This window comes from Neurospora tetraspora (genome assembly GCF_033439725.1).
Source record: "Neurospora tetraspora strain CBS 560.94 chromosome Unknown B0H65scaffold_3, whole genome shotgun sequence".
NCBI lineage: Eukaryota > Fungi > Ascomycota > Sordariomycetes > Sordariales > Sordariaceae > Neurospora > Neurospora tetraspora.
The window spans coordinates 4,776,326-4,804,153 of NW_026944385.1; the positions used below are offsets into that span (position 1 = coordinate 4,776,326).

Genomic DNA, 27,828 nt, shown 5'->3' on the forward strand with positions numbered 1-27,828 from the left:
CGACATTCCATGTTTGTACCACCCGATGCTGGCTTTGAGCTGGCTCAAAGCCACCATTTGTGCGGGCATCATTTGGCTCAAAGCCATCACCACCAATCTCATTGAACCAAAATCCAGCATCTGCCTCAACTTGCTGCACGTCATTCCTTGCCTCAAACAGACGAGCCAGTTATTGCGACTGTGTAGTATAGCATTTGGGGAAACACAGACAGGAACTGACCTCCAATCCCCAACGGGTAAGTCGGGAATTTGCGGCCAATGAGACGGCTGGACCTGGTCACCGAAAATTGCATAGGTACGTACCACCATGATGTGGGAGCGTCCGACAGCTCCGGCATCCTTCCTTCGTCCCTACGACTGTGTGGGGCCATACAAAATCGAAGGTCGCCCAGTGGGCATGCCCGGCTTTTCAACGAAAAGGTTGTTCAACACTCGACATTTCTTTTCACCCATCCTCACCACCCACTGAACCCGCTGTAGCATAGCGCTATACCACTATATCCTACAATTTCAACACCTCGAATACCAAAACAACGGGATCACCATTCTCACCAGAACCCATTCCTTTGCATCCGGTGAGAAAGGGTCCGTGCAACTTTTTCACCCGAAGTACCTTTTTTCCCGGTGAGAAAGTCCAAAAAAAGCCGACGGATCACTCCCTAAGGTCTTCCGCAAGCGAGATCACTTCCGCAATACCTCGTAACTCGGGGCGTTCGTTCTCGGTAGCAGGGCCGTCCACCACTGTGGAGGTGTAAGCCGGGATGCAAGGTCGAAGCCCCGAGCTTATTACAGAGGTGCATCGCGGTGGGGACGCGGCACAGGGGACCAATGTCACTGAAGCCTGCCTCACCATCGTTGGCGGCACCTACGCCGGGCATGCAGCTACCATCAACCAACGTATTGACACCTTCCGACTTTTCCGATTTCTTTGTGATCAGCCCACAGTCAGCCGGACTCAGCCCTACGAAGAGGGACTTTGGCGCTTCCTTGAAGCATCAAGCCTTTGATCTACCAGGGTGTGTCAAAGACGTAAAACATGTCTTCTACCATTCCAATCGCTTTTTTAAGACCTCCCTTCCCCCCCTCAGTCTCATGGGCAATATGCCAGCTTGGGTTGTAAAGCTAACTAGGTACCTCTACGTACCCGACACAAGTATGGATACATGGCTGATCCCCGCAACGGCTTCAACGCACCGACACGGTCACAATAGTTATTTGATGATAGAGCGTGCTGGGGAGTCATTTTGGCCTCCCAGCCCAACGACATTGGTTATCCTGTGACCCATAAAATAATTTTATAAAGACGTAACTCCATGCATCCTCGGTCTGTTGGTTCTTCTTTCTGTGTTTCCACTTGGGTGCTCATCCTTTGCCCTCCAAAAGTTCGTCATATCCCCCTCAACCCATTGGAACCCAGCTGTATTCGTTGCTATACATTAGTATTTCTGTTGCCGTCCTAACTCTGGAGAACCCGTATCATCAACTTCATTGTGATTCTTTTCCCCCGCAGGTACGAGAATGTAATTTTCTATTCCAGCACTTCCAAAACTGACGCCATAGCACACTGCGCAGCTTCTTAACCAGATCCTTATTCTGCTTCCACCATGCCTGGCCGAGTAGGTCAACCCAGCACCGCATGCCACCAGGAATCGTGCGAGTTCAAGGATCACCCAGCGATTTCCTCCCCAGAAACACAATGCTCCCTGGACAACCCCGGGCTCATAAAAACAAATTCTAGCCACAACCACCACCTGGGACATTCCATCAGCACTCGCGATTCCTTCCAGTCATCTTCCCAAGCATATCAGACCCTTATGCCTCTCTGGTCCATCTGCCCCCCTGTTTTCCGTGAGGAAGGACACATGTCCTCTCAAACAGATGCCTTCCCACCCGGATGCTTTCAACATCCCGACCACAGCACCTCTGATGACCCGGCCGGTACAACAATCACCAGAAAAGACTCGGGCGTAGGACTTTCTGAGCCTCTGCAACAGGAACATCAAGACATCCAAGTCTGCGGTCAGCCTGAGACGTGCGAGCTATCGCCAGACATGTCCCAAGCGCTGCGGCGCTTTTCCATCCCGCACAAGTGCAAATTTGTTGAGGCGAAACGTGAGCTCGTTGACAAGGTACGTATTTTCGGGGTTGTCTGTTTTTTGCATGCGCCAAGATGTCGATCAATGAGCTGACACCTCCTTTTCCCTTCTTCCAGATTGTCAACACGGTTATGGAGAACACATCTGAGCGTATAATGGCCTTGCTACAGGAAGAGCTGCAGAAGAGAGGAGTGCAGTTCGCAGAAGATGATGAAGAAGAAGAGGAGAAGGAAAAGGAGGAGGAAGAGGAGGAGGAAGAGGAGGAGGAAGAGGAGGAGGAAGAGGAGTTGTGATTGAATTATTCAGGGAATGATCAAGTTATCAGTGGGTAGAATGTTGAAGGATGATGCCGGCGGAAATGCTCTGCATCTTTTGGTCCTTTGTCCGATGTGTCCTATTTCTTTTTTTTTTTTTTCGGCAATCGAGGTCCCAGGTTGGTGAAGCGGGTGGAAGAAACACATTCCATGTTGGGTTAAGACCTTCCCGGTAGATGTAATCTCACTATAGCGTTAGTGTAATTCTTGGACTGGTTTAGAATTCCATTTTTGGAAGTATGGAAGATCCAATATCGTTTTCGACATTCGAGATCTTGGTACGGTATTGGTTGAGAGCAGTTACGGACGGGAATGTTTGTGCTTGAAAGGTATCCACAACGCCAAGGCTGGCGATGGCTTCAAATTTCCTCTTTCGGCACTTACACGGAGTGTCCCTCATTTTCCGGATTAGGGCCCTACAAGTAAATGCGCAACAATGCAAGTCCCCCCAAGAGTGGTGACGCGCTGCTATCCATAAACCTCCCCAAAAACAGGCTCCTCTGCCTCTCCCCTCGTAAACCCCAGCCACTTCTCCTCAACCTCCACTCCGTCTCTGACAACAACCTGCTTGATCACTCCCCACGACAGCGGGCCCGCCGCGATATCCGTCGAGGTATCTCCTTCCTCCTCACCTCCATCTTCCATCCCATCCCCATCACCACCCGCTCTGCCTCGTCTTCCTCTCCCTCTCAGCGGAGCATGACAAGCAGCAGCAATAACCGCCGAACAACTCCCCATAATCGGCATACCAGCCGGATACTTCCCAAAAACCGCCGACCCCAAAATCGCCACCCACGAAAGCGTCCCCAGCACGATCACCCAAAACATGGCCCAGGTCGAGTACCCGAGCGTGGTAGTTGTTGGATTTGACTTGTCCAACGTGGTTCCGTCCAAATCGATGAAATCCACTTCGGTGAAGTACAGGCACTGGCTGATGAGCCAGTGCATAACACCAGAAACGACGACGAAGGGGAGGGCGTAGCGGTAGGGGAGGCTGAGGAAGAAGGTGGAGCGTTGGGAGCCGCGGGGTTGGGAGGTACGTAGCGTCTTTGTATTGGGGCTTGATGCTGTTGGTTTTTCTTTTCCCCATGTAATCCATGTCTTCTTTGCGCTTCCGGTCCCCGTCCCGGTTCCGATATGGAAGGAGTGCCACTCCCGTTCGGCGACCATCTTGGTCAAGATGTTGTTGAAGAAAAGGTAAGTCAGTGAGAGAAAGATTTGTGGCGTATTGGCGAGCAGGACGAAACACCAGCGGCGGGGTAATATGTCCATGTCGCTGCCGTCGCTGTGGTAGAGGAGGTGGTCGGAGTCCAGAGAGTTGAGGTTGAAGGTGAAAAAGGACTTGAGGCGTTGAGCTGATGTGTTTTCGGCGCTCAGAGCTTTACTGAAGAGGAGGATACACTGGGAGACTATATAGAGGAACCAGGCCATGGTTAGAGACCAGCGTGTCAAGGAAACTGATTTCCACAAGGGCGTTGCTTTGGGGTTGTATGCCCGCGGCGGAAGTGCTGGCCGGAAGATGTTTGTGAACGATGTGTGGTGGTAAGTGCAGCTTGATATCGGAATTGTCTTTGAGTCTGGAGACGTAGGCTCGGTTATGAACGAGTCGATCGGGTCTCCGATGGTGACCAGTGGTGCTGATCTGTAGAACCAGGCCATTGAGCTGAGACAGGCCGCAATGACGAGGTTACAGAAGGTTGTCAACCACCAGAAGACTGGTTCTGCAAGTAATCGGCATCTGGGATCGATCCGTCTCACGAAAATGTTGTCTTGAATTCTAAAGACCGGTGTTGATGGGCTAGATCGATTTGTTATTCCCCGATAATCGTCGATGTAACAGTGGGCATCCAACGGATTAAAAAAGCATAATTGGCCCCAGAAGAAGCCTTGCGTATCGACCTGATCCCACCTCTCTTGGTACATACACTCTATGAATTCATTCTCATCAGTTCCCGAATAAGAGCGTTGTGAAGACTCCCATGTAGTCGTCTTGGTTGTCGCTATGACAGTGATTTCCTTCATCCAATATGCCTGTGTATCTGAGGAAAGACTTGCTGGCTCAAGGCGGTGATACAGAATTCCAGACACGGGCTCCGACGTCTTACTTCTGGTGGCCCGCGTAGACTTTTGGTCGGCGACCAACACGACGCCACCGTAAGAGGATACCTTCCCTTTGAGATCCTTGTAAACGGACTTGACATTAACCTCTCTCCATTGCTGTGTATCCCGAAGGTCAAACAGCATACCGTGGGTTATGTTGTGGTCTTTTTGCTGGCCAACAAACTCGGGAAAGACTGAGTCTTGCGAGACCTCGAATGGATGCGTTAAATACTCTGGGGAGACAACCACTACATTGTATGCTGGCCTAGAGGTGGTCGACGATATGGCCGAGTTGTAGACTAAGTGGAGAGGCAACACAGTAACCAACATAGTTGTCCACATGATAAGTCGTTTGGGGCGGATATGTAGCATATTTCTCAAGGACAGGATACCGACGTCAGCGGTGCCGCCGCTTTTGTGTATTTTATCAATGTCCACACGAGTCGGGGCTGCCCATGCTTGCATGGCAAAGTTCTTTAGCGGCGAATTTTGTTAGCGTATGAAGCTTTGCAGTTTGGGCTGGAACGCGGACTGCATGATGCTGACTGACCGTGGCTCCAAGAAGAGCAGCTGAAAATATGTTCATAAGCAAGTGGACAGACGTATCCACCCGGTTGATCTTCTTGCACGAAGCGTCCATCATGACCACACTCGCGCTCTTCCGGTCTTGGCTCCGGTGTTTCGACATGATTGTCAGGATAAGACTGACAACTATGTTGACAGATAGCATTAACCACGACAGCACACACAGTATTTTTAACGTCCCTCGCGATCCGCAAAGACGGATGGAAAAGTCTGGAAAGGGAATGAAGCTCTTCATTGGGAAGGAAAGGCTTTCTTGGGGTGAATATCGTCTCCGAAGCGTTCGCCGTGAAGGTGGTGTAAAAATCTCTGGGTTTAGGAGCTCAAGCGGATTCAACACAACATGGGATGCCCGGATACAAAACATAGCCGACGCTCGCTCTTCAAAACTTGAAAGCTCATTCCAACCTGCGACGACGAGAGTCGAGGATTGGTACCTGCAGTCTCAGCCACACACCAGACGCTCCCAGCGTGCATCTTCATGCTACCAACGGCTCTCAAGTTGGCCTGGAGCGGGAATGATTGCGCGTAATCTGGGCTTATCACCTCTACCGGTGTCGGGAGCGGACAAGCCCGATATTATCCCCCACTTGCTTTGCCATAGATCTACACGGACTTCGAGGGGCCGCTTGGAGACTGCGCCCTATTTCCAATTTGAACATGGAGTGTACGATACCTGTGCCGCAATTTCAATAATGAACTACCGTGGGGTTATTGGCTGCTTCGTCGGTGTAAGACTGATGCGCCGTCCATGAGCTCCGACTTGAAATTCTGCATCATTGGAATTTGGGGGTCTCGGAAGATCCCATTGGAGAACCATGGTTTACCCCGGTCAGCAGTTAGAAGGTACTACCACGTTGTGTGATATAACCTTTCGGGCCGGTGAGCGAACAGAACTGGTTCCGATTAAACCCAGTTGGTGTCCTAAATGGGAAGGCTTTGTTAGCAGAAACCTTTTCGTGCCTCCATCACTTTCGCCGTAATGTATTTGGCGTGCAGCCGTTATCCATACCTCAAACCCAGGTCTCAGAGACCGCTTCTCATCGATGTCAACGCCCAAATACCTCTGCTTTCCTGGACACAAACTGCAGCAATGGCTTCCGCGTCACCATTTGCCCTAGAAGATCCCAGTGGTTTCTGCCCATGGATCATCGTCGTTGGTGACTCGCTGGCCATTGTTGGATCGACACTGACCGTCCTTTACATCTATCGCCAAATTAGCATTGCACGCCATTTTCAAAAGGAACAACTCAAGCACAAGAGCAATCCCAACACTCTCGAGGAAACCCGTGTCAGCAAAACGGCCAAGAGATTCCAGCCCTGTCAGATTCTCACAACCAACTTGCTAATCCTCCACGCCGCTCTCTGGGCCATCGTCCGTTCCACCCTCCACCTTACTTTCACCATCAAGCAAATAAGGGACTACGACGCCTTTGTAATAACCGCAAGCAACATATACCAAGTGGAATGGAAGCGTAGCGACATGAAGGACCTTTGGGGTGGTACTCAAACCTTCACCTGGGGAACGCTGCTATTCACGGCAATTCCCACGCTTTGGATGGTCAGACAGTTCTTTCCCAAAGCCTTCCCACCGAGGGCGCGCGCGCTATCGCTGCTGTGGGACATCCTGCTTGTGTTTGGCTTTGCCATTCTTTGGATACTTAGCAGCTGTCCGACAACGGCATCGCTTGGCGTTAGCCTTGTCATGCTGGCGTCGGTCAACCTGATCATGGCCAGTCTGCTCTCGTCCATGCTCGAGATCCAGAGACATGCAACAAGAGCAAAAGTGCAAGGTGTAAGTAAGCCGCTCTGACTTGACCTTCACCGATTGTTACGGGCGGTTGTGCCCATGCATCCTATCGCTCGGTAAAGATTACCTTAGCTAACCATGCAAATAATATGGCCACCAACAGAGGGAAATCAAGATACTGGACAACTTCGTCAAAGGGGTGCTAGGATTTCTCGTGGTCAGCATAATTTTTGTTACAGCAATGTTCGTCATGACGCTGCCGATGCTTTTTGACGTGGACAGAAACGGCAGGGAGCTCAATCCGTCCGGTCCTGGACTGATCAACTCGAACCTCACGGTTGACATGATTGGCTTTGTGCTCGAGATTTCGGCTGTCCAGTTCTTTCACGCTTGGTTGCTCGTGACGATGAAAAGATTGGAAACATGCCCGATTGACGAATGGGCAATAGGGCGAGAAGAGGTGCACCAAGACAGATTCGGGCCTGTTCGTGCCCTGAAGATGGTCTTCCGGAACTTGTGGCGTCTGCTCACTTATCAGCGTAACGCTCAAAAGAAACCGAGAACGTACACACCGGCCCCACCCACACCGTAAGCCCCACCACGGCACCCCCGGAACTCCGGAAGAGGTTACACGAACCCCGGACGGGCCCCACTTGCACGTTCTTACAGTCTCCACTCTGCCGGAGACATGCGGACATCTTGACCGAACAGCCGGCCCAACCGGGGAGCGAAACCTACCTACCTTCTACAGGGCCATCCGGAATTTCGCCCAAGTCAACGACCAAAGCACCCAACCATCCATTTCAAAATTCTTTTTCCCCGAAGACACAGGTTCGTCGTCATCCAAGACCCGACTTCCGGCCTCCGTCGTTAGCACACCAACGCCAAGCCCACCATGCTGCAAGAGGCCCAAAAGTCCGACCACGAGTCCACAGCACGGTCTCAAGACTTGTCCCCAGACTGTCTGCACATCATCGTGCTTACTTCGAAAACGGTAGTCATGGAGTGCAGATTTGGTCCTCATAGAGTGCAACCCGCAGGCCAAAGTTTCTAAGTCAGGACAATGACATTTCAACCAAAACAACTGTCAGAATTTCGCTTTCTTTTTGACGTTTACCTCCAAAGCTTCCTCTAAGGTCTTTTACCCTTTTTTTCAAGAGCGCGATTGAATGAAGCAGGTGCAAAGTGTTCGCGCAAATATTAGTATTGAAAAAGTGGTTTTGACCCCTTGTCTTGGCGTGCCTAGGCAGCGAAAAGTAGGGTAATTTAGAATTAGATAAAAAATACCCATCTATCGCTATCAAAATATCGATATCCTCTTTCGCCAACGATCTTTACTCTTCGTTAGCTTTGGGATCGGAGTTTTCCTTGTCGCTCGAGTCGGACATTCTAAGTTTTTCTTATCGCTCGAGTCAGAATTCTTCTCAATTCGGTTCGCGTGCGCGCGCATACTTTGAGGTTTTGGTGGTGCCAGTAATGGTGCACGTTAGTTGGGCATTTTTTGTAGTTGTACTCTATGAGGACCAAATCTGCACTCTATGACTACTGTTTTCGTGCTTACTTGGGGAACTGTCCTGTGCCATTGGTTGAGTGAAGGAGAAAGTGCCGGGAACTGGGTAGGGTGGTGTAACGCTGCTGCAAGAGGCCCGTGGAATGCTAGGATGTGGGTTGTCGAGTTGTGCCGGAAGCCCGGGACCGCACTGGGTCAAGGTAGCTAGCTATTGGTGAACATGATAGACGGCACGCAACAATGAACATTGTACTGCTTCTGGCTGTGATAATGAGACGAGTGATTGTGTGCTGTTTCTGACTTTGGAACAGATAGCAATGTACGTACTCAGTGATAGGGAACAAATGGTGAAAAAAAGGTACTCCTCTAACAATGCCAAATCTGTGCCCCTTTCGGAACACAGTCAACGAAACACGGGTTTTGTTATCAGAAAAATAATGGGAAAAAGCGGAAATAAAGAGAAATGGAAAATCATGACTCGTAAAGAGAATCCTCATCACTCGGAACCCAACAGGCTCGCAGTGATCAAGGCTGTTCCCGATGGTGACCGACGGTATCCTTGTGCCTCCGCACATTGTCCTTTCTCCCCTTGTAGTCGCAACCTGGGAAATCGCACATCGTTTCTTCCTTTGGAATATTCTTTTCTCGGGAATACACCGGGTGATACGACCACAAATGACGGTTGAGATCTTTTTGTTCTGCGCCGCCGTAGGTGCAGCCTTCAATGGGACATTTGCGGGGTCGGCGGTGGTTGTTTTGGTGCTTGCTGTAAGGCATGTCAGCAACTAGGGACAAAGCAAAGGAAGGGATGGAAAAGAAGGCGAGGAAGAGGTGTCGGAACGGGAAGAAGGACGCACGTTAGATCGCATTTTCGCTTAAAGACAGGCTTAGTTTTGCATTCAGGGTCGGTGCATATGAACTCGCCAGTGGCAGTGGTGGCGAAAGTTGACTGTTCCGCTGATTGTTGCTGGTCGCTAGATTGCCGCATAGCTTCGTGGTTTGCGATGTGTACGTCCTGGGAGAGTTGAAGTGGTAGGGACAGTGGTGACTGTTGCTGTTGCAAGGCCGAAGAATGGTGTTGAAACGAGTGTTGATAAGAATTACTTTCTTGACCGTGTGTGTAGCCAACTTGCCCAGAAATGACATATGTTGGCTCCGGAGGTAGTTGTAGGGTTTCAGTGTTGTTCAAAAGGAACCCCGAGTCTGTTTCTAGATTCGGGTCCAAGTCTCCAACCGCAGGTTGCTCGGGATTCATCGTCTATGCTGATGAAGCGTAGCGGGGTGGAGGGTGGGCTCCTGCTACTTCTGCCGGACCGTATTGGTTGAGGTCTTGTACGTCTCCAGTCAAAGGGATGTCAGGGCCCTGATAGGCTTCAATGGGTTGTTCAAATGAATATGTTGAGTATTGGTGAGAGATAGGAAGGGGGCCCGAAGGCCCAACTCCAGGCAAAGGGAAATAAGAGCAGGCCTGAGTATTGATATATGAGCCTGAATGCTGGGCTCCAGTGTCGTACGTGGCTTGATATTGGTCCATATCTAAGTGACTGGGGTCGACCGTCAGGTCCTCCGCGCTGTCGTGCACGGGGAAGCTGTACTGTTCGTTTTCCTCAGGGTGGTCCACTTCGATTCCAAGGACTGATCCTTGTGGAGTCAACGGCATTCCTGAGGTCACGATGCCAATGCCAAGAGGAGTGTCTGGAGCGAAGGACGACCAGGGACTGTCCGGATCGGAATAGCTCAAGCCGTCGCCGGTGTTGTCAACAGTGCCATCCCAGGAATAAGGGTCGAAGTTGTAACCGCCCTCGGCAACTGAGAAGTTGAGGTCAGACCTGGAATGGTTGTCGCGCATGGCAATAGTGAGTCGTTAACGTCGCTTGTATCTGACTCTGACTGTGTGTGTGTGTGTGTGTGTGTATGTGATGGTGGGATCGGAACGATCGGTAGACGAACAAGGACGTTCCTGTTCCGACAATATCGAGGTTGCTGACGCTGAAAACGCTAAGTCGTGTCCCCGGTTGCCGGTGGCCTCAACACCGTTGGAGCCACGCAGAGTTCCGTCGGTGTGAGTAACAAGGTGATATAAAGAACCCCTGGAAGCCAGGGAGGAACAGACGAGACTGTGCTTCGTTGCTTAGCAGCTCTCTTGGTTCAAATACTGGTTCCATGATGGCTTCCCGAGGCTGGAAACCTCCAGTAGAGACATTATCTTCAACCCTTGCTATTAATGCACCGCGGCCCACCGTCAACCGTAGACCCCAAACAGGAAAAGTGTTTTGCCTACATCGTCAACATGGCCAACAAGGCTAAATCTGCCAGAGGCCTACGAGGCCCACGACGGTGATGGGGCCTTGCTCCCACTGGCGCAGTGGGATTGGTAGCGTGTAGCCATGATGTTGGCCCAATGATGTGACCTAGTCTCTCCTCCAACGCCCTCCAATTGGCCCAGAGGGAGGCAACTGAAACTGTGATAGGCTCTCAATCGTCGAGGTGAGGCGTAAAAGTAGATAAAGAATGGCATGCCTCCAATGCACGACCTGCCTGCCTCCATTCGACCCAGGTCTCCGAACAACCGAAACTGCTTCTTGGACTCGCGCTGTTGCGTAAGAACTGAGCAAAAGGGCCTCTAACCTTTGCATAGACCTGTTCCGACCTCCAAGGGGCTAAGAGCCTTGTTGTTTGTTGTCAATCACATCACGCAGGCTGCGACGGTGCGTGGAGGCATGCTCTTGGCTCGTCTTTTCCGCGGCGGTGGGCCTCACGAACACGAGATCACCATCGAATCTCGACGAAACCGGTCGCGCCCACGCTGTAGGCCTCATGATGAATGCCTCCGAAACCATGAGCTTGGGAAGATTGACTTGGTTCAAGGGTTTGAGATCTAACGATGTCCATTGTTTAAAAACCCTCGAAGAGATCGGCTTCTTCCACTTCGATAACTTGCACCTCCTTGACTCAGCCTAGTTCCAATCATCAGTTCACCAGAACACTTCAACTTTTCGTTGCGACTGCACTTACACGAAATATTCCTTACCCATACTCCCCAAGCCCTAACAACATGTCAACTGACGATCTCCCCTTCGATGTTGTCCCGCTGGACGCGGGTCTCAGCCTCAAGTTCTACGAAGCCGTTTTCTTGCTTCACTCCTTGAAGGAAGTCAAGTACCATGCGGAGAGCGTCAAGGAACCGGAGCCCGACCTCGAATCCGACATTGGAAAATCCTCGAGGAACTCATTTCGATGCTTCGTTGACAAGCTCGGCCAGATCTGCGACAGCGAGCTGAGAGGCAAGACTGTTACAGCATTCGCTGTCCTCCAGCCTGGCCAGATTGAGTATCGGTTTGCATCCAACCAGCGGACCAACGAGGAGCTAGAAGATGTCAAGAGGTACATCGTCAAAATTCTGGACATCCTGGGCAGCACTCCTGACGACCAGTTGAACGGAGTGTTTGGGGCGGTTCTTGAGAGGGTCATAGCGTTCAACCGACCTGTGATCAAACAGTACATCAAGAACTTGACCCAACAGGAAAGGATGGATCACTGCACAAAAGTATGTGAAGAGGAGGACAACTCTGAAGGTAAGAGCACTCATTAGTATCATGGAGAGAATTTCTCCTGCTAATAATACCATGTCATACAGGCTATACAGGTCGGGAAGCTGCTCGTGATATCAACTCTCTGAGAAAATTTGCCTGGTTGTCAGCGTCAGGAGAAGAACCGAGTCTAGAGAGCTGTAAGTGGTCAAGCTTCACAGACGGTTGTCCCCCAGTCAACGTGCTAACAGGATATTGACAGTTGTCACCCAAGCGCGGGAGCTTCTGGAGACCGTCAACCAGCTTTACAACTCTTCCTTCCAAGGCTTCATCCGCGACAAGGCCCGGGCAGACAGGGACCCCACCACCAAGACACCATGGAGCGAGCTACGGCACGCCTTTGGCCGCCTTCACTCCTACACTGTTGCCGTCACGGTGCTCATGTCGATGCGGCGTCGGCGCCGGGAGCTGTTTGAAGACTTCGAGGTTGTAGCTGTTCCATCTAGCGTTCGAACTGACTGTCCGAGTGTTCGTCGCTCCGTTGATGGTATCATAAAACGCTTTCCTCCGGAAATGGAAATGGCTCAAGCATGCATTGCCAATCTCCCGAAAGAGCAGCGGAAAGACATCGAAGACAAGATCAAGGCGTACGCCAAGGGTAAATGCAAGCCCTATGTTCATGCTGAATTGGTGTTACTCGACTCAATCCTCACTGAGGAACAGCGCGGGGGCCTACCGCTGCGCTTCTTTGCCGAGGCGGACTATGATCGCTATATCGGCTGCAGCAAGCCTACTTGCCGTCTGTGCAAACTGTATGTCGACAATCATCCGAGCGGAGTCGAATTCCGCCATGGTCATGGTAACATCTACCATGAGTGGCGCGCGCCGGATATCTGCGACGAAGACGGCGTCAATGTTGCTAAAGCAAACAAGACAAGAGAGAATATCCATTGGAAGATGCTGGCGACACTGAGGCAGATGATCCGGAGGACTATTACTGAGAATGTGGCTGAGAGGAGGCACCACGATTCCAACTCGAGCCAGACCCGCTACATCGGAGGGGGAAGCTCTACTTCTTATAACCCACACCTCGGAGCACAGGCTTCTCCCGATAGCATGGACAGTATCTCGACGAGGGGCGCGATGGATGACTCGGATGATGTGACGACTAGATTCGGAAGGCTGTCGATTGTCGGTGATAGTGGTCGGTCTTCGTCTTCGACATCAGTCAGCAGAAGCTCGCAAGACACGATTCCAGTGCCGGAGCGTAACCCGGGTTCCCCGTTTGCATCGTCTGTCAAGCCTTCGATGGACAAAAGACAACGACCTCTGATCATCGAGGTCGAGGAGTAGGATGTCATATTGAACGTGAGGTTGGGCCACTAGGAGGGTTTGAGTCGAGCGACCGTGATGGAACATGGACGCGGACTTTTGTTTGTGTTGGATGCTGAATCGTGTTTGCCTGCAATCGTGTTTTGGGTGTCAGCTCTTTTGTTACTGTCATTGAGCGCTGTCGTTAATTTGAAGATTCAATTGCACTTACCTGTTGTCTGCTTCTGATTTATTCGGGCCCAGTCCAGTAGGGTGAAAATGTCCCTGGTCATGCGGACCGTGGACGTGAAGTGTTTGGCTTGCAACATGCAACGAGTGGAAGTTCCATTTTCTCGCAGATGAAGAGATGATTCCGCCATTGCTATTGTGCCATCCGATTGTACTTTCTCGGGAAGAGTATCGTGTAATGCGAGACCCTGCTGGATTAGTTGTTCCCTACAGGTAGTAACGAGTGACCCCATCCCGTCCCTGCTTCGTTCGGCCTTCATTCATGTCCAATAGTTGTCGTCCCCGGAAACCACTCTCCCACACGACATGGTGTCCCATTCTTCTCCATTTGTTCGGTCCCCAGGGGCGGTTATGGTACCCGGACCGCCACACCACCTGCTGCGCGATTGGGAAACCAAGGGAACAAAGCCCCTCGTCATGAACCTTGCCCGGATCGAGGAGGGCAGTAGATAGTTGTATGGAAGGGAAGGAGGAGGGCGATAACGGACTTCCAGGGCGATCCTAATTTAACGCCCCTCACCAGTGCAAATGTACACCCCTACTCTTTCCATCCAAGCTTGCCTGTGGTCGTATTTTGTATCATCCTTCGCTTCAGCGGGGCCTCGCCTCGTGTGCATAGGTTCGTCTTCGTATCTGGTCGACCATCTTCCAATTCGGGCATTCGGGAGGGATTCGGGCACATATTCGAGCTGTATGTCCCGACAGCACGGCAGGCTGGTTTGGATTCGTTCGGGATCGAGGGCGGCGGGTGGCCGGGTGGGGTGTGATATGGATTGCGGCGACGGTCCGGGGCAGGAAGCCCGTGGTATCGAATGACCCGGGAGCTAACTTGAGGTGAGTACTGGTAAAGGGGATGCAAGAAAGGGTTCCAAGATTGGGCAGGGTTTGAATGGGTGTGTTTTGTCGTTTGCGCCAGGTACGACGAAGGACGATGATGGTGATGTTAACAACAGCCGAGCTCAAGGCAGGCGCGGGGTCGTGGGCGATTGCATTGATGATAAGGTAAGATAAGCGCGCCCACTCGGCAGGCAAACTTCCAGGGAGCATCTAAGACATGTTTTCAACCAATGGCGTGTTATAAATACTCGCAACTTCCCTCTGTCATACTGGGGCAGTCATGGCCATCTTACCTAAGGGCCCCCCTCTGACCTAACCGTGGTCTCACGGTGCTGGCACAGTTTGCAGGGTTATACTGTATAATAAAAATAACTAAAGAACTACGGTAATTATTTTATATACGGTTTATATTAGGGAACAGTTCTTATAGAAAGTTTTGGTTAATTCACGGTAATAACGCATAGTGTTGAAAGACTCACAATGATTTCTAGGAATGGTGAAAAAGTGCAAACCGTGCTTGCTCTAGAAGTGGGCCAGGTAGTTGGAAGCCCGGCTAACTTACGTAAAATTTACGGTCACAATAATGTATTAGCATTAGTTCCTTTTGGAAGAAATGGTTTTAATTAACTAACTATATTACTTGGGGGGAGAGAGAGAGAAAGAGAGAGAAAAAGCTTGAATATCTATTACTAAAGTAGTGATTTCGCGATGCCACTTAGCTGCAATTTCCACTTAGAAAATAATAACTTAGTAAATGGGCTATCCGGCTCCCTAATTTCCTAATTCTCTAACTTCCTAACTCAATTGCTTCTTGGTTTTTGGTTGCAAGGTAGAAAAGAAAAAGTGCAAAGTTTTCGCTCCAATGCAAACCTTATAGTGCCTAGTGGAAGGTAGTTATTGTCGTTCTTACTTTCTTACTTTCTTTCCTCCTTTCCTTCTTTCCTTTTTACTCGTAGAAATACCCCAAATTTCCCCACTGGTTTTTTACTATTCCCCCATTACTAATTAGTTTCTTACGGTTCCCAAGAAATCACCAGTAGAAAGTATCAAGGGTTATGATTCCTAACTAGAATTTGGTAGTTTACTTATTTCAAAGCGTTATTTAACTGGCATTTAACAGCTTCCATGTCAAAACGGCTGAGCAAATATCTTTCTGGTACAAATTTCTATAATTAAAATATCTAACCGTCGCGATACAATACCGTAAGGATTTTCAACCGTTTACACGAAATAAACTGTGAATACACGGTTCCAAAAAAAAAAACAGTAATTTTACCGTTCGGTCAAAGGGGGTTGAGCAGCTAAGATATTGATCGGCAAGTTATTGACGTGACCCGAAACAACCGGATTTCTCTCTTCCTCCGTTCTTTCCCGGACTTCTTCCTCATCGGTGAAATGTTGGAGTAGTCGTTCCCCACCATGACACCAACTAGTAGCTCGAGTTTCTCCAAGGTTCATCACAGCCGTGCTTCAACTTCTTCTGTTCTCTTCTGTCTTTTTCCTTCAGTTTATTTCGATCAGTACATTCCGTCCATCTTCACTATTAAGTACCCTTGCAACCAGCACCATTAATCACCACCATCGAGATGCTCACCGTCAAGGCACTCCAGTCATCCTTGGCTGGTTGGGAATTCATGACCTCCCCGGCGTTTCTGCTCTCCCTAGCGCCCACGCAATCCGAAGTGTCACCAGCAACACCAACACCGCCAGTCTGATTGACAACGGCCCCTACGATGTCTCGGTCCCCGATGGCCTCCGCATCCTCGAGCTCTTCCACACCTAGATGCTAGATCCCCAAAAATCGTGATGATCAAGAGGAGGGCTAATATCTGGGTACTGTTGTCTAGTGAGTCGCCTCCACTGTTTGTACTCCCCTCCCATCATCCAAATTCCTCTATCGTCCGCCCTCCTCTCTTGCCGCACTTCCTCAAGGAACTGGAATCTATACTGGCAATGACTTCAACAGGTACGCCGATGACCCGGCCCACTTTTCTCCCAACAGCGCCGCCGCTCCCGTAGGAGCCTGCTCACCCAACCCCGACAACACTCGATGCTCCAACATATATGACTACCCTGCTTCCGCAGACCTCTGCACGGTGTTGGTTGAGGATATTCTGGGGGAAGTCTATTTGGGTGCTGGCAGCTCCTCGAACAAGACCACAGACGACCAACGCAAGGCCCCTAGGTCCTCCGTTCCCACAGTCACCTTGACCATTACCTTGACCATTACCTTGACCAACACCCTAACCGCCACTGCCACTACCCCTTCCTCAACATTCACCTCCTCCTTGCAGTATTGGTAATAAGCATTACATTATGACTATGTCTCGTATGCACTTGTGATACTTCTCTACGTGGCAGCCAGTGCCTGTTCATCACCGCAGTCATCTCTCGACTGGCCTAGACATCACACCGCCAGGGCATCGATGTCCAATCGGGCTCTCCACCCACGTCTAATTAGATCCTGTCATGGCCAAGTACTCGGCCGCCGCCCCCCTCGCAGCAACCATCCAATCCTCTGGCTCCTCCTCCACCGCTGGGCCCCTCTGACTCTCATACGCCTGCTCCTGCTGCCTCTTGTTGAAACCGTAAACATCGGAGTCCCTATCATACCTAGTGTTAGCATCATCAACCCGTCCAAGGAATTTCGGTGCAACTTACAGTTCAAACGCATCAACCCCCTCCCGCCCTTCAGCCTCCCTACTAACCCAAACAGCCACACTCCTCGCCGCAACAGGGAACACTCCCCACCCTTCCCCATCAATGACCACCTCACCCGGACAAAACTTGAGCAAATCCGTCCACACCTCACCCGCATGTTCCACGCCCACATACATCCTCTTACTAGCATGTTCCCACCAATTGGCCATCACGCACGCCACTCCCGCGCCGCCAGCCTGACTATAATGACCCGTCCTCGTAAACCCAACGCAATGCGGGTGATCAAAGTAATCGTGCTGCGTCCCATACGCCCACAACCGTCTCGCCAGCATCAACTTCGGCAGGACTTGCCCACCGCACATAGGCGGTCTCCAGTGCTGTGGGTCCGGTAACTGCGTCGGTTCTGACTCTGGCGCGTCTTCGGAGGATGGGCAGGAGGTGGAGGTAACACCAAAGGAGCCGTATAGATCGGACCAGAAGACGCAGGGGATTCCTGTGTTGGCGCGGAGTAAAATGAGAGAATAGGCGAGGGGCATGAAAAAGGGCGCGATGGGGGTTTCCAGCGATTGTCCCTTTTGCGTGTCGTGGTTGACCACGAAAGAGACGGTGTTGTGCGGTTTCCAGACGCATAAGGTGTCGTCGAAGAGGAGACGGAGGTCGGTGTCGGGACTGCCGTACGTGATCCCTGGAGCAGAAGAGGAAGATTGGAGGTGTTCGGAGGCCAAAGAGATGCGGGAGAGGTTGGAGACGAGTTGCACGTCGAAGAGCGAGAGGCGGTGGTGCATGTACTCGATGTAGCGAGCTAAGAACTCGGAGTCTTCGCGCCAGTATTCACCTACTATGAACATGGTTCCAGGGCTCCCGGGTGGGCCGGGAGAGACGTGGCGGTCGATGTGCGCCAGGAGTTCACGGACGAAGGAGTAGGAGTAGTGTTTGATGGCGTCGAGCCGCAAACCGCCGAGTTGGGGCAGTTGGGATTTGAGCCACCATGTCCAGTGGAAGATATCCCGCTTCACTTCGGGGTGCTGGTGATCGATGTCTGCGAACATTAGATAGTCGTAGTTTCCGTTTTCTTCGTCTACGTCCTCTGACCATTCTTTGCCTTCAAACTTCCAGACGGCGTTCTCCTTGCGCAGGTCGTCGTAGTCGATTCCCTTGAAGTGTCGCGCTGACCAGCGCAGCGGGGAGTACATCCCCTGGCGACCGGGGAAATCATAACCCGTCCAGGCTTCGATCTCCGAAGGCTTTTTGTCTAACACCACCCGTCGGTCTTTGGGGTCCACTCGTCGAGCGAGGACTGGCTCCTTAAAGTCCGCGGCGGCTTTGTGGTTGAGCACGGCGTCGAAGAGGACCGAGACGCCGTATTGAGCACCGACGGCGACTAATTGCTGGAGTTCCTCCTTTCCGCCCCATTTCGTCTTGCGAGAGCCCTTTTGCTCGAATTCACCCAAATCGTACAAGTCGTAGATGTCGTAGCCGTTGCCGGTCTTCCATGACGCTTTGCAAGCGGGTGGGATCCAGATCTGGGTGATGCCGAGTTGGGCGAGCGTGGGGATGATTTTCGTCAGGCGCCGCCAGTGTTGGAAATCAGGCGGGCAGTACCACTCGAACCCCTGGACCATGGTGCGGTTGGGCGGACATGGTGCGTCTGGTGGGTAGGGGGTGTAAGTGCTGGGGAGAGAAGAAGCAGGTCGGCGGTGGCGGAGGGGACGGAGTTGAGAGGATGCACCGCCGTAGGGTGGTGGTGGTTCCAGGGTTGGACTGGGGTATTGGGGGATTAGACCGAGGAAGGCGCTCATTTTGGCTGTCAGTGTTGCTGAGACGGTGAGATGGTTAGGGAGGCCGTAGCTGTGGAAGGTGACGGAGGTGGGATGAGATGTTTACATATAGACATTTTGACCTGGTGGATACAACGGAAGCAGGACCGGTCATGCGGACGGGGGCTGACCGCTTCCATTTCCATGGTGGTGGTGGTGGTCGAGAAAGTGGAAAAGGCGGTGCCGGAATGAGGTGAGACGAATGGAAATCTGGGGTCGCTGACAGAAATATAGGTTCTGTTTCAGGGCGATTGGATGTCTGTTCCTGTTGGAGTGTGTTGATCCATGTTGCTGATCTGTGGCTCAGCTTGGTGATCCATCAAGATACTCAATATTCTGTCCATCGGATCTCTGCCGAGCCTCCCACACCACATCTCCCGGTCGAAATCACGGTTCGTATTGGCGGTCTCCACGCCCCCTGTTCCGGCCCCATCTTCCACTGGAGATGGCGGTCATTGGCGTTCATTGGCCCCCATCAGCCGCTAAACACTTCGCTGGGATGTTCGCTGCAACGGCTGCCCCACCGGTCTCTCGGGCTGATGATCGACCGCCTTCTGTGTGTTCCATGGACGCCGTTCGACGTCTTCCATGACTTCCAAGCACCACACCGAAAGTCATGATCCGCGAGAGATCATCGATTATTTCCTGCCAAGATCATCGCTTTCTGGGGATACGAGGTTCGGAGTACGGAAGGCGTGCGACGGTGTCCGACGGGCCGAGGGGTGCCATCGGTTGGGGTGCGCAAGCGGCGAGGTCACTGTCGGGTCGGTAACCTCGTGGGATTTGGCGACTTCGCGGGGTACTAACGGTCGCACATGGCGGGGTCGCAATGGCCAGGGGCGCGGGAGGTGTCGAGGAATTGCGGCTGGTGTAGCTCGAGATTGAAATCGATCGTGGCGCTCGGTGGGCATGTCGGCCGGTCGCAAACTCGGAATTGAATGGAAATGAAATTGTTCAAGAATCCGACGCGATGGCGCGGGAGCGCAGATAACAGGCTTGGCCAGGTCGGTCGGTCGGTGCAGTGCGCAGCGCTCTCAGTGGTCGATGTTAGCGCCATTGACGTCGATGCCAGGAGATGAAGGGACAGTCGGGAGTCGTTGCATCCGAATTGATGATGGTGTTTCTGCTAACCATCGCCTTTCCGGCTCCTTCGTCAGATACAGGATTCAAAACATTCGAGTTTCCATCAGGTTGATTCTAGGTATCGCGAAGATGGATGGGTGGCCTTACCTGCTAGCATCACCAACGTCACTGACCTTCTCGGCTTCCCCTGGGAGCACCACTAACACTTACACTTCATCCATGTCAAACCCTAACCCGACTGTTAATCTTGAAACTTCCTGTCCCGACCGTCAACAGTGTCACCAGGCCATGGGAAAATGGAGGGGAAAACATGAGGATAAGTATCACAAGCATTTGTCAACTGAAGTTGAACTGCATCTCATTGATATCATGACCTTGTCTGTCCCAACCTTTTCCTTCCAAACGCCTTGAACGCCGCCGCTGTCAAACGACATGACCAGATGACTCGAAACCCGACCTCAACGCCGAACCCATACGTGTACAATCATGAACAACGTCCTCGCATCCATGGATATCCCATCCCCAAGTCCATCCCCCCATCCGTGTTCCCTTAATGCTCCGAATCCAACAACCTCACAATCGCATAACTCGTCCCCGCCGCCAACGCCCCAATAACCAACGTCTGCACCGCCCCCCACACCCCCGCCTCCCTCGTCCTAATCGTCACCCAATTCTTGACAAACCCAAACCCAAGCAAGATCAACGCCGTAATAACCACCGACACCCACAATGCCTCCCTCGCTCTCTCCATAAAGAAATACGGCACCATGGGAATCAGTCCCCCAACGAAATAACTGAGGCCCATCACGCCCGCACTGACCCACGCCCGGTTGAGATCCGGTTCCATCATGCGCAGCTGGAGATCCATCAAAAACCGGACAAGATTCTCTTCGTTTCCCTTTCGGCAGAGGTCCTGCACCAGCGCTGCGGCTGTGACGCGTGACACACCGTAATCGTCTTCGAGGATGGATAGGATTTCCGACTGCTCCAACTGCGGCAGGTTCGAAACCTCCCACGCCTTCCTAGCGTGCTCAGCCTCCCAGTGCTGTCTTTCCGTTACCCCGGCCAAGTAAGCGCCCAGACCCATGCTGATCATCCCGGAGAACAACTCGGCTAAGCCGCCCATGATGACGAGTTTGGTGCTGCCGAGGGTGGAAAGACCGGCGGTTAGTGCGAAGGGGACCGTGAGGCCGTCGGAGAAACCGAGGATTATGTCCCGGAAGAGACCGTCGAAGGTGTTGGATTTTTTGGAGGAGGAGGAGGATGCACTGTCGCAGCCGGAGGGCGGTTGTTGGCGCGGGCAGGGCCCGGCCGCAGTGACGGAGGAGCTGGTGAGGCAGGAGCGCATGCTGCGGATTGAGCTGGGGCGGGATTTGTGTGGTTCGTATTCTGAGGGGGGGAGGTCGGTTCTTGTGGGTCTTGGGCCGAGGAGTGGCGATGTTTCTGGTGATGTGGTCATGGTGTTGTTGGTGTTAGTGTTGGTCGGGTCGGTGATGTTTTGGTTGAGATTGTGGTTTGTGAATTGCGATGGTAGAAATTGGTGTTTGGCTGTTTTTGGTATTTGAGATGGGAAGGAAAGGTTCGATGAATCATGAATAAATGGAAATTGCAAGCTGGCGAAAGAAGAAACAGCAAAGGGCGTTTGATATCAGAAGCTGGGAGGTGTTGTGAAAGGTGATCCATGTCACTTTACCCTGGGGTGCGGTTAGGAATGCTGACCATTCCTTGCCTTTCCATTGGACAGGAAGGAGCGGCATATGGGCGCCAGGGGTGAACGCAGCCAAGCTCGATCCTGGTCCAGGCAAGAGAGATGACCAGAGACCGAATCACGTCTCTTGCATTTCTGTTTTCCAACGTTTTTTTCACCTTTGAACTTTCCTATCTTTGGCAGTCGGCGGGTTTCACTTTGGTCATCGTCATCATATCCCTTGCTGCTGATTTGCGAGCCAGCGAGATGCGCCTGGATGCTAGCCAAAGGAACGACATAACCTGGATCCGGGTTAGGGTTACACGAGGGTCTTTGTTTTCGAAGCGGTTGTCACTGGTCAGCAGCGGCCGCCGGTGGTCATCATTATGCCAAGTGGGAAAGGGGGACGAACGGAAGGAAGACCAATCTACTTCAAAGACCCTGAATTTCTTCGTGGTGGACTTTATTGGTGAGTTTTGCACTTCTCTGAATGGCACTGGCTGTCCTTCTTTCGTTAGGTGCCTCCTCTGTTTGTTTACTTCGTGGGCGTACCCCTGAGACAAGACCCACCCATTTCAACACCGCAAGGAAGCCGCGAAAACATGATGATGTCTGGTCGTTGTGGAAGATACTAGTGTTCGGGGAGGCCAGCAAGCTGTCCTCGACCCTTCCCTGAGGGTGTAAGGCTAGATCCAGGGTTATAGCCCGTGCAGAGCTGGATTTTGGGATGGACTATAGCTAGAAGGTAAATAAAGAAACATTTACCCTCAGAAGAGAGTCCAACTAAATAAGTATATAAATAGAGGTATAAATAGCTTTAAATGAAAGTGAAAATGAAAAATCAAATAAAAGTGTAAATAGAAGTACAAATGGAAGTGTAAATAGATATGTATTATGTAAATGGAGGCTAGTGTTCGGGGCGGCAGGAAACCTGCCGCGGCCCTTCCCGGAGCGAACGCGAACGTGAAGAAGTTTGGGGACGGAAAGTACACTAATAGAAAAAGCACGAAACTCTATTAGGGCTAATAATTCTTTTGCGGGCGAAAAGTGCACTTTCGGGCCGTACGTTATAATTTGGGTAGTACGTACGGGGTTTTATATGGGGACCGCCCGCGAAAAGCACTACTACCCTAACCGCACTTTTTTGGGGGTAAGCTGCTATGTATATATAGAGAAAGATCTTGGCCGCCAACGCAAGCATGAGGGTTGCCTCCAAGTCCAAGGTGTTATGTCCACTTTCCGACTAAGGAGCCCACTTCTCACCAAGGAAAAGCGTGACGGTTGAGAGGGAGTGAAAGATGTGCGCTTGCTTGATGGGTAATGACATTTGCATGATAGAAATTGTGATGTGGAAGCAGCTGATCTGGAATGGATTCAGAGCTCGTCAGCTCGATGGCCTTGTCAGCTCAGCTTGCTTTTCTCGACTCTGCTCTAAGAACTGAACGTTCTTGATTTGCTCATGTTTACCAGCAGCGATCTCGTCTCGATGGTCTGTCAGATCCGGTGGCTTTGCAAAAAGGCATTTGTCTCCGGGTCTAGCTAGGTAAGGTCTGTTGAAGCCATCACCAGTTCTTGGCATTCTTGGCACAAGTGGATACGATCCACACATGCTTACCCTGTATATAAGTCGGACCTTGTCTTCCTTTTCCCTTTGCTCTTTCTCTCTCTTCAATTAATTAAGACATTTACTACTACATCCGTCGTCTTACGTAATTACCTCCTCTATATAGTTTAATAGGTTATAAGCCCGGACACGCTATGCGTTCCGCAAATAACAGCTAAGTCTATAATCCTTGCCTACCTCCCCTTCCTTCCCTTTTTCCCCCTTTATTACCTTTTTTCTTTTTAAGAAAAAAGATACTATTCGTATTCCAAAAGGATTGCGTTTCTTACTAAGCGTAAATACCGCTATCGATTATAGCCGTTATGTATATAGTCTGTACTCGTATAGATTATATGTACGGACTACCGTATATATTATATGTATAGAAAAAACCTTAGTAATTTGAGATACGGGGATATTTTACTACGTTATAAATATACTAGATTTTTCCTAATACTTTACTATTACGGAATTTATTATATTTTATAAAAATCTATTATCTTTATTAAAATTATTCGATTTTTAACCTATTATAAGATTTTATTCACCTTTATATTAATAGAAGTGCAATTTATTGAATGAAGACCGCTTTCGTTCGTTTTCGCTATTTAGTTAGTATTTTATATATTTTACTATTACTGCTGCTTCGCCGGCTATAGTATTTACTATTTTGCTACTACTTCGCGTTATAATAATTTATAAATCTCTTAATAAGTCGGATATTTATATTTATATTTATAGTTCGGTGCGATTACTTTATATAGTATTTTTAATAAAATTATAAAGTATATTGGTATAACTTCCGGCCGCGACCTATAAAATTACTATTTACCCGCTGCTATTCTAATTATTACGATTTTATTTATTTTTCAAAAGACATTTCTATTGTACCTCAAATCTTTTATAAGTTTTTCTAAAATTTAATTTTCATTATATTTTTATTACAAATTTTTATTACTATTTTTTTAGGCCTTGTTTAAAATCTAGTACTATTTCTACCCTTTAATTCTATAGAATTTTGGGGCTTTACTATTATAATTCCTCTTCTCGCTCTTCTTTTTGTTCTAATTCCTGTTCCCTTACTACTGCGTTTTAGTACTTAGTCCCGCCGAATATTTAAATTATAATTATATTTAATAAAGACTTTAATGAAATTATTTTTTTTTAAATCTTATTAGTAGAAGTAATAATTATATTATTATCACGGGGCGAGGCATTGTTGGGTATAGGGTAAGATATACGTTATTATACAGAGGAGAGGAAAGGAAGGTGTGCGTAGAGGACTAGCTATATAGGCGAGAGCCCTAGTAGGCTAGTTCGTATACGCGTACACATATAGCTATACGTAACTACTATACTCTAAGTATAGTATACGAAGTAATTAATATAGTATAAGAATATTATAAGCTAGCCCTATAATACTATCCCGCCTTAAAAGAAGCTCTAGTAGCTTCGAGTTTATATATATATATAATAATATTCTAAATTATTTATTTTAAACTCTTCTTATAATCCTCTAATATTTTAATATAATCTATAAATTCCGTCTTTAGTATTCGACTAGACTAAATATCTATTAAACGTTTCACTATCCTTGTAAACGCTATTTCTAATCCCCATTCTTTATATACCGTAAGCTTATTCTCCGGCCCTATCGTAATTATAACCATATCAAACAACGGCTAAATAATATTAATAATGGCAACGGCGGTCTCGGTTCGTTAAATAACGCGGGCAGACCAGCGTTTCGGGGGTACTGGAGGTACAGGAATAATAGCCGGTACTAGAGCAATAGCCGGTATTAGAATACGTTTAATTAATATAGTTTCTACGTTTAGTAGCGTAGGCTTATCGGAGAATTCGTCGTAAAAACGCTAAAATATTTCTTCGTAATCGATAACATAATCCTGAAATTCCTAAGTCAGTTAATAATCACCCTTCTATTCGATATAATAATACTAATAATAATTACTGCCGAATTGAATGTAATTAATAAAGTTTTCGAAATCCTATTCTTCTTATTCCTTATAATTATCTATTTTAATCATTATACGCCTATTATTTACTTTTATATTAAAGGACGTATTCTAACCGGGAAGGCTTTTACTAATCTATAATTATATTATAAAAACGTAGAATACCAGTAAGTATTTTATATTAACAGGGAATACGAACTATATTATATAATTCTCCGCTCGGGTAACGTAGAAAGGGCCCTCCTATCTCGGATAGAATTTTAAATATAGCCGATTATTAATGAAATTTATTGTATTTAATAAAATTATATTATTAGGGTAATATTTAGGAAAATGGACGTATTTTTTATTAGTATTATTTTCGCATCGTTCTTAGGTCTACTAAATTTATTAGACGACGAAGTCCTAAATTTATTCGAAACGGTCTACTAATTCAAATATTTTATAATACTCTTTTAATTAAGCTAAGGAGAGGTCGGGAGGTAGCGGGGTACGAAGTTCGGTACTTATTTATAAGTAGTAGCTATAATTAGTAAAGAAGGGAAAAATACCCATTAACGATAATATAGTATTATTTTGAGCAAATTCTCCAATTAATAATTATTTACCCAATCGGCTTATATTTAATTAGTATAAAATTATAAGAATTATTTTATTTCTATACTAATATATTCTATTTAAATATTAATTTAAGAGTAGAAAATTAAAATTAATTTGCGGATAATTAATAATTTCTTACAAAGGGTAACCTAAAAACGTAATATAAATTAGATACCTCTATCGGATAGGATATTATTTAGTAGGCTATAGATCGAATAAATATAATCGATAAAGTAGTCTGTAAATTCTTCCGCTTCTAAAGTTACTATAGGTATGTAGTACTATATTTTAATTAATCAGTCGATAATAACAATAATATATTTAAAAGTTTAACCGATATAGGTACTTCTTAGTAGCGGGGTAATATAATTAATAAATACGTCTCTCTATAATATTAGTAAGGCGGTTACAAATTTAAAATATCCGGTTAAACTCTACTTTAACGATTTTATTTGTTACGTAAAGGAAATAATTTTATAGAAGGTCCTTATATTATTATATATTCCTTCCTAATAGAATTCGTATTATAAGAATTTATATATAATATTATAATTAAGGTAGGCCGCGCCGAGAGAATTATATTAGCGGCTAATTAATTGGAATTAGAATCTCTTATTATAAGGGTCGATAATTACCCTATCTTACTATTTTATAATATTATTTATAGCGTAATATTCCGAAAAAGCGTAGTAAAAGACCTTTTTAATAATTAGTAACTATTAGCACTTTATTTCGTCAGTTAAATAAAAGACGAATTCTTATAAGAAGATAAATATTTTATAGTTAATACGGATTAAATTATTAATCGATTCATTATTACAATCGTCTATACCTAATAAGTATAGAGAGAAATTTATAGTAGGGTCTTCGTTAGAAAAGTAACCATTTTCGAACTAGGAGGAGTTTAAAAGTAGGCGTTTCTTAGCCGTAAATTAATCGTCTTTTACATTATTAGGATAATCGTTTAATTTGTAATTTAGTACCTTTGGACAGAGGTTTTTAAAACCCAGCGTATATTTAATTAAGAAGTTGAACTAGGATAGAAATTAGGATTATCGTATATAGTACTTAGTAAACTCTTTATTAGTTATTAAGGTCTATAGATTTTTATAATTTATTAGGATATCGAAAAGTTATTAGGCTCCTTCGAATTCTGGCGTTTATTCTTTTAATACCTTAATGATAGCGAGGGATTCTTTATTATAAATATTATAATTATATTCTTAAATTATATATTTAATTAAAAAGTAAATTATTAAGTATAATACGCCGTTATTCCTATAGTAGTATAGGGTGCCGCCTATAATTTAATTCGACGTATCCGTTTTAATTACTATTTTCTAATTTAATCGTAGATTTTTAATACGGGACCCTTAATAAAAATTATTTTTAATATTTCGAAAGTAGATTAGTAACTATTATTCTAGGTTTAGGCGTCGTCTTTCTTAATAAATTCGTAGAGCGGTATAATTATAGTAGAAAAATTTTATATAAATTATCGATAGGCATTTATAATCCTTAGGAAGGATTGTAAAGACTTTTTAAATTCCGGAACTACTTATTTAATAACGGTTTTAATTTTCTATAGGTCTATTTCGATATTTCCCAGGGTAATAATTAAATCTAAATACTTCGTATATATAGTATAGAATTCGCACTTATTAATATTAATACTAAGGCCTACCTGAATTAAGTAATTAAAAATATTATTAATATATGGTTCGTAGTTTTTAATATTATTAGAACAAATAAAAACGTTATCGAAATAAATAATTATACAAATATTAAGAATATTATATAAAGTATTATTAATATAATTTTAGAAAGCGCTTAGCGCGCCTTATAAATTAAATAGTATAATTAAGGATTCGAATAAATTGAACTATGTAATAAAAGTAATTAACCATTTATAACCCTATTTAATACGAATATAATTAAAAGTAATACTAACGTCGAGCTTAATAAAAACTTTAGCCTAGTAAATAACGTTGAGAGTCTTTTTAATTAGTAATAATAAGTAGTAGGATTTTAGGGTTATATTATTAATACCTCTATAATTGATATAAACGCGGACTCCACCTCATAATTTTTTACCGAATAAGATTAAAAAAGAGGCCTTAAA

The 27,828-nt window shown here is 47.5% G+C and overlaps 8 protein-coding genes across 8 annotated transcripts; 3 read left to right on the plus strand and 5 right to left on the minus strand.

Annotated features, from left to right (window-relative positions):
* Positions 1 to 1,862: 1,862 nt before the first annotated feature.
* On the plus strand, positions 1,863 to 2,389 carry B0H65DRAFT_422258 (uncharacterized protein; the record flags this gene model as incomplete). The annotated part of the gene is made up of 2 exons (XM_062824392.1): positions 1,863 to 2,129; positions 2,213 to 2,389. The coding sequence occupies 2 exons, from the start codon at positions 1,863 to 1,865 to the stop codon at positions 2,387 to 2,389; spliced, it is 444 nt and encodes a 147-aa protein (XP_062683615.1).
* A 489-nt stretch (positions 2,390 to 2,878) lies between these two features.
* Positions 2,879 to 4,654, minus strand: B0H65DRAFT_508402 (uncharacterized protein; the record flags this gene model as incomplete). Its single annotated transcript, XM_062828218.1, has 2 exons — positions 2,879 to 3,457; positions 3,578 to 4,654. 2 exons carry the CDS (start codon positions 4,652 to 4,654, stop codon positions 2,879 to 2,881), a joined length of 1,656 nt encoding a protein of 551 aa, XP_062683616.1.
* Positions 4,655 to 5,610: 956 nt separating this feature from the next.
* B0H65DRAFT_424724 (uncharacterized protein) lies at positions 5,611 to 6,905 on the plus strand (the record flags this gene model as incomplete). The annotated part of the gene is made up of 2 exons (XM_062824526.1): positions 5,611 to 5,821; positions 6,184 to 6,905. The coding sequence occupies 2 exons, from the start codon at positions 5,611 to 5,613 to the stop codon at positions 6,903 to 6,905; spliced, it is 933 nt and encodes a 310-aa protein (XP_062683617.1).
* A 1,972-nt stretch (positions 6,906 to 8,877) lies between these two features.
* Positions 8,878 to 9,340, minus strand: B0H65DRAFT_508404 (uncharacterized protein; the record flags this gene model as incomplete). The annotated part of the gene is made up of 2 exons (XM_062828219.1): positions 8,878 to 9,118; positions 9,210 to 9,340. 2 exons carry the CDS (start codon positions 9,338 to 9,340, stop codon positions 8,878 to 8,880), a joined length of 372 nt encoding a protein of 123 aa, XP_062683618.1.
* Positions 9,341 to 9,610: 270 nt separating this feature from the next.
* Positions 9,611 to 11,128, minus strand: B0H65DRAFT_557671 (uncharacterized protein; the record flags this gene model as incomplete). Its single annotated transcript, XM_062830083.1, has 3 exons — positions 9,611 to 10,161; positions 10,424 to 10,507; positions 11,116 to 11,128. 3 exons carry the CDS (start codon positions 11,126 to 11,128, stop codon positions 9,611 to 9,613), a joined length of 648 nt encoding a protein of 215 aa, XP_062683619.1.
* Positions 11,129 to 11,407: 279 nt separating this feature from the next.
* B0H65DRAFT_424044 (uncharacterized protein) lies at positions 11,408 to 13,235 on the plus strand (the record flags this gene model as incomplete). The annotated part of the gene is made up of 3 exons (XM_062824491.1): positions 11,408 to 11,927; positions 11,999 to 12,082; positions 12,208 to 13,235. 3 exons carry the CDS (start codon positions 11,408 to 11,410, stop codon positions 13,233 to 13,235), a joined length of 1,632 nt encoding a protein of 543 aa, XP_062683620.1.
* Positions 13,236 to 16,732: 3,497 nt separating this feature from the next.
* B0H65DRAFT_548309 (glycoside hydrolase superfamily) lies at positions 16,733 to 18,739 on the minus strand (the record flags this gene model as incomplete). The annotated part of the gene is made up of 2 exons (XM_062829570.1): positions 16,733 to 16,883; positions 16,941 to 18,739. The coding sequence occupies 2 exons, from the start codon at positions 18,737 to 18,739 to the stop codon at positions 16,733 to 16,735; spliced, it is 1,950 nt and encodes a 649-aa protein (XP_062683621.1).
* A 1,581-nt stretch (positions 18,740 to 20,320) lies between these two features.
* On the minus strand, positions 20,321 to 21,494 carry B0H65DRAFT_178212 (VIT family-domain-containing protein). Its single transcript, XM_062821473.1, has one exon. It carries the CDS (start codon positions 21,297 to 21,299, stop codon positions 20,391 to 20,393), a length of 909 nt encoding a protein of 302 aa, XP_062683622.1. The 5' UTR covers positions 21,300 to 21,494; the 3' UTR covers positions 20,321 to 20,390.
* Positions 21,495 to 27,828: the final 6,334 nt, after the last annotated feature.

Excerpts from the sequence above, each read along its gene's own strand:
- B0H65DRAFT_178212 (XM_062821473.1), bottom strand. The coding sequence starts at position 21,299 with ATGACCACATCACCAGAAACATCGCCACTCCTCGGCCCAAGACCCACA.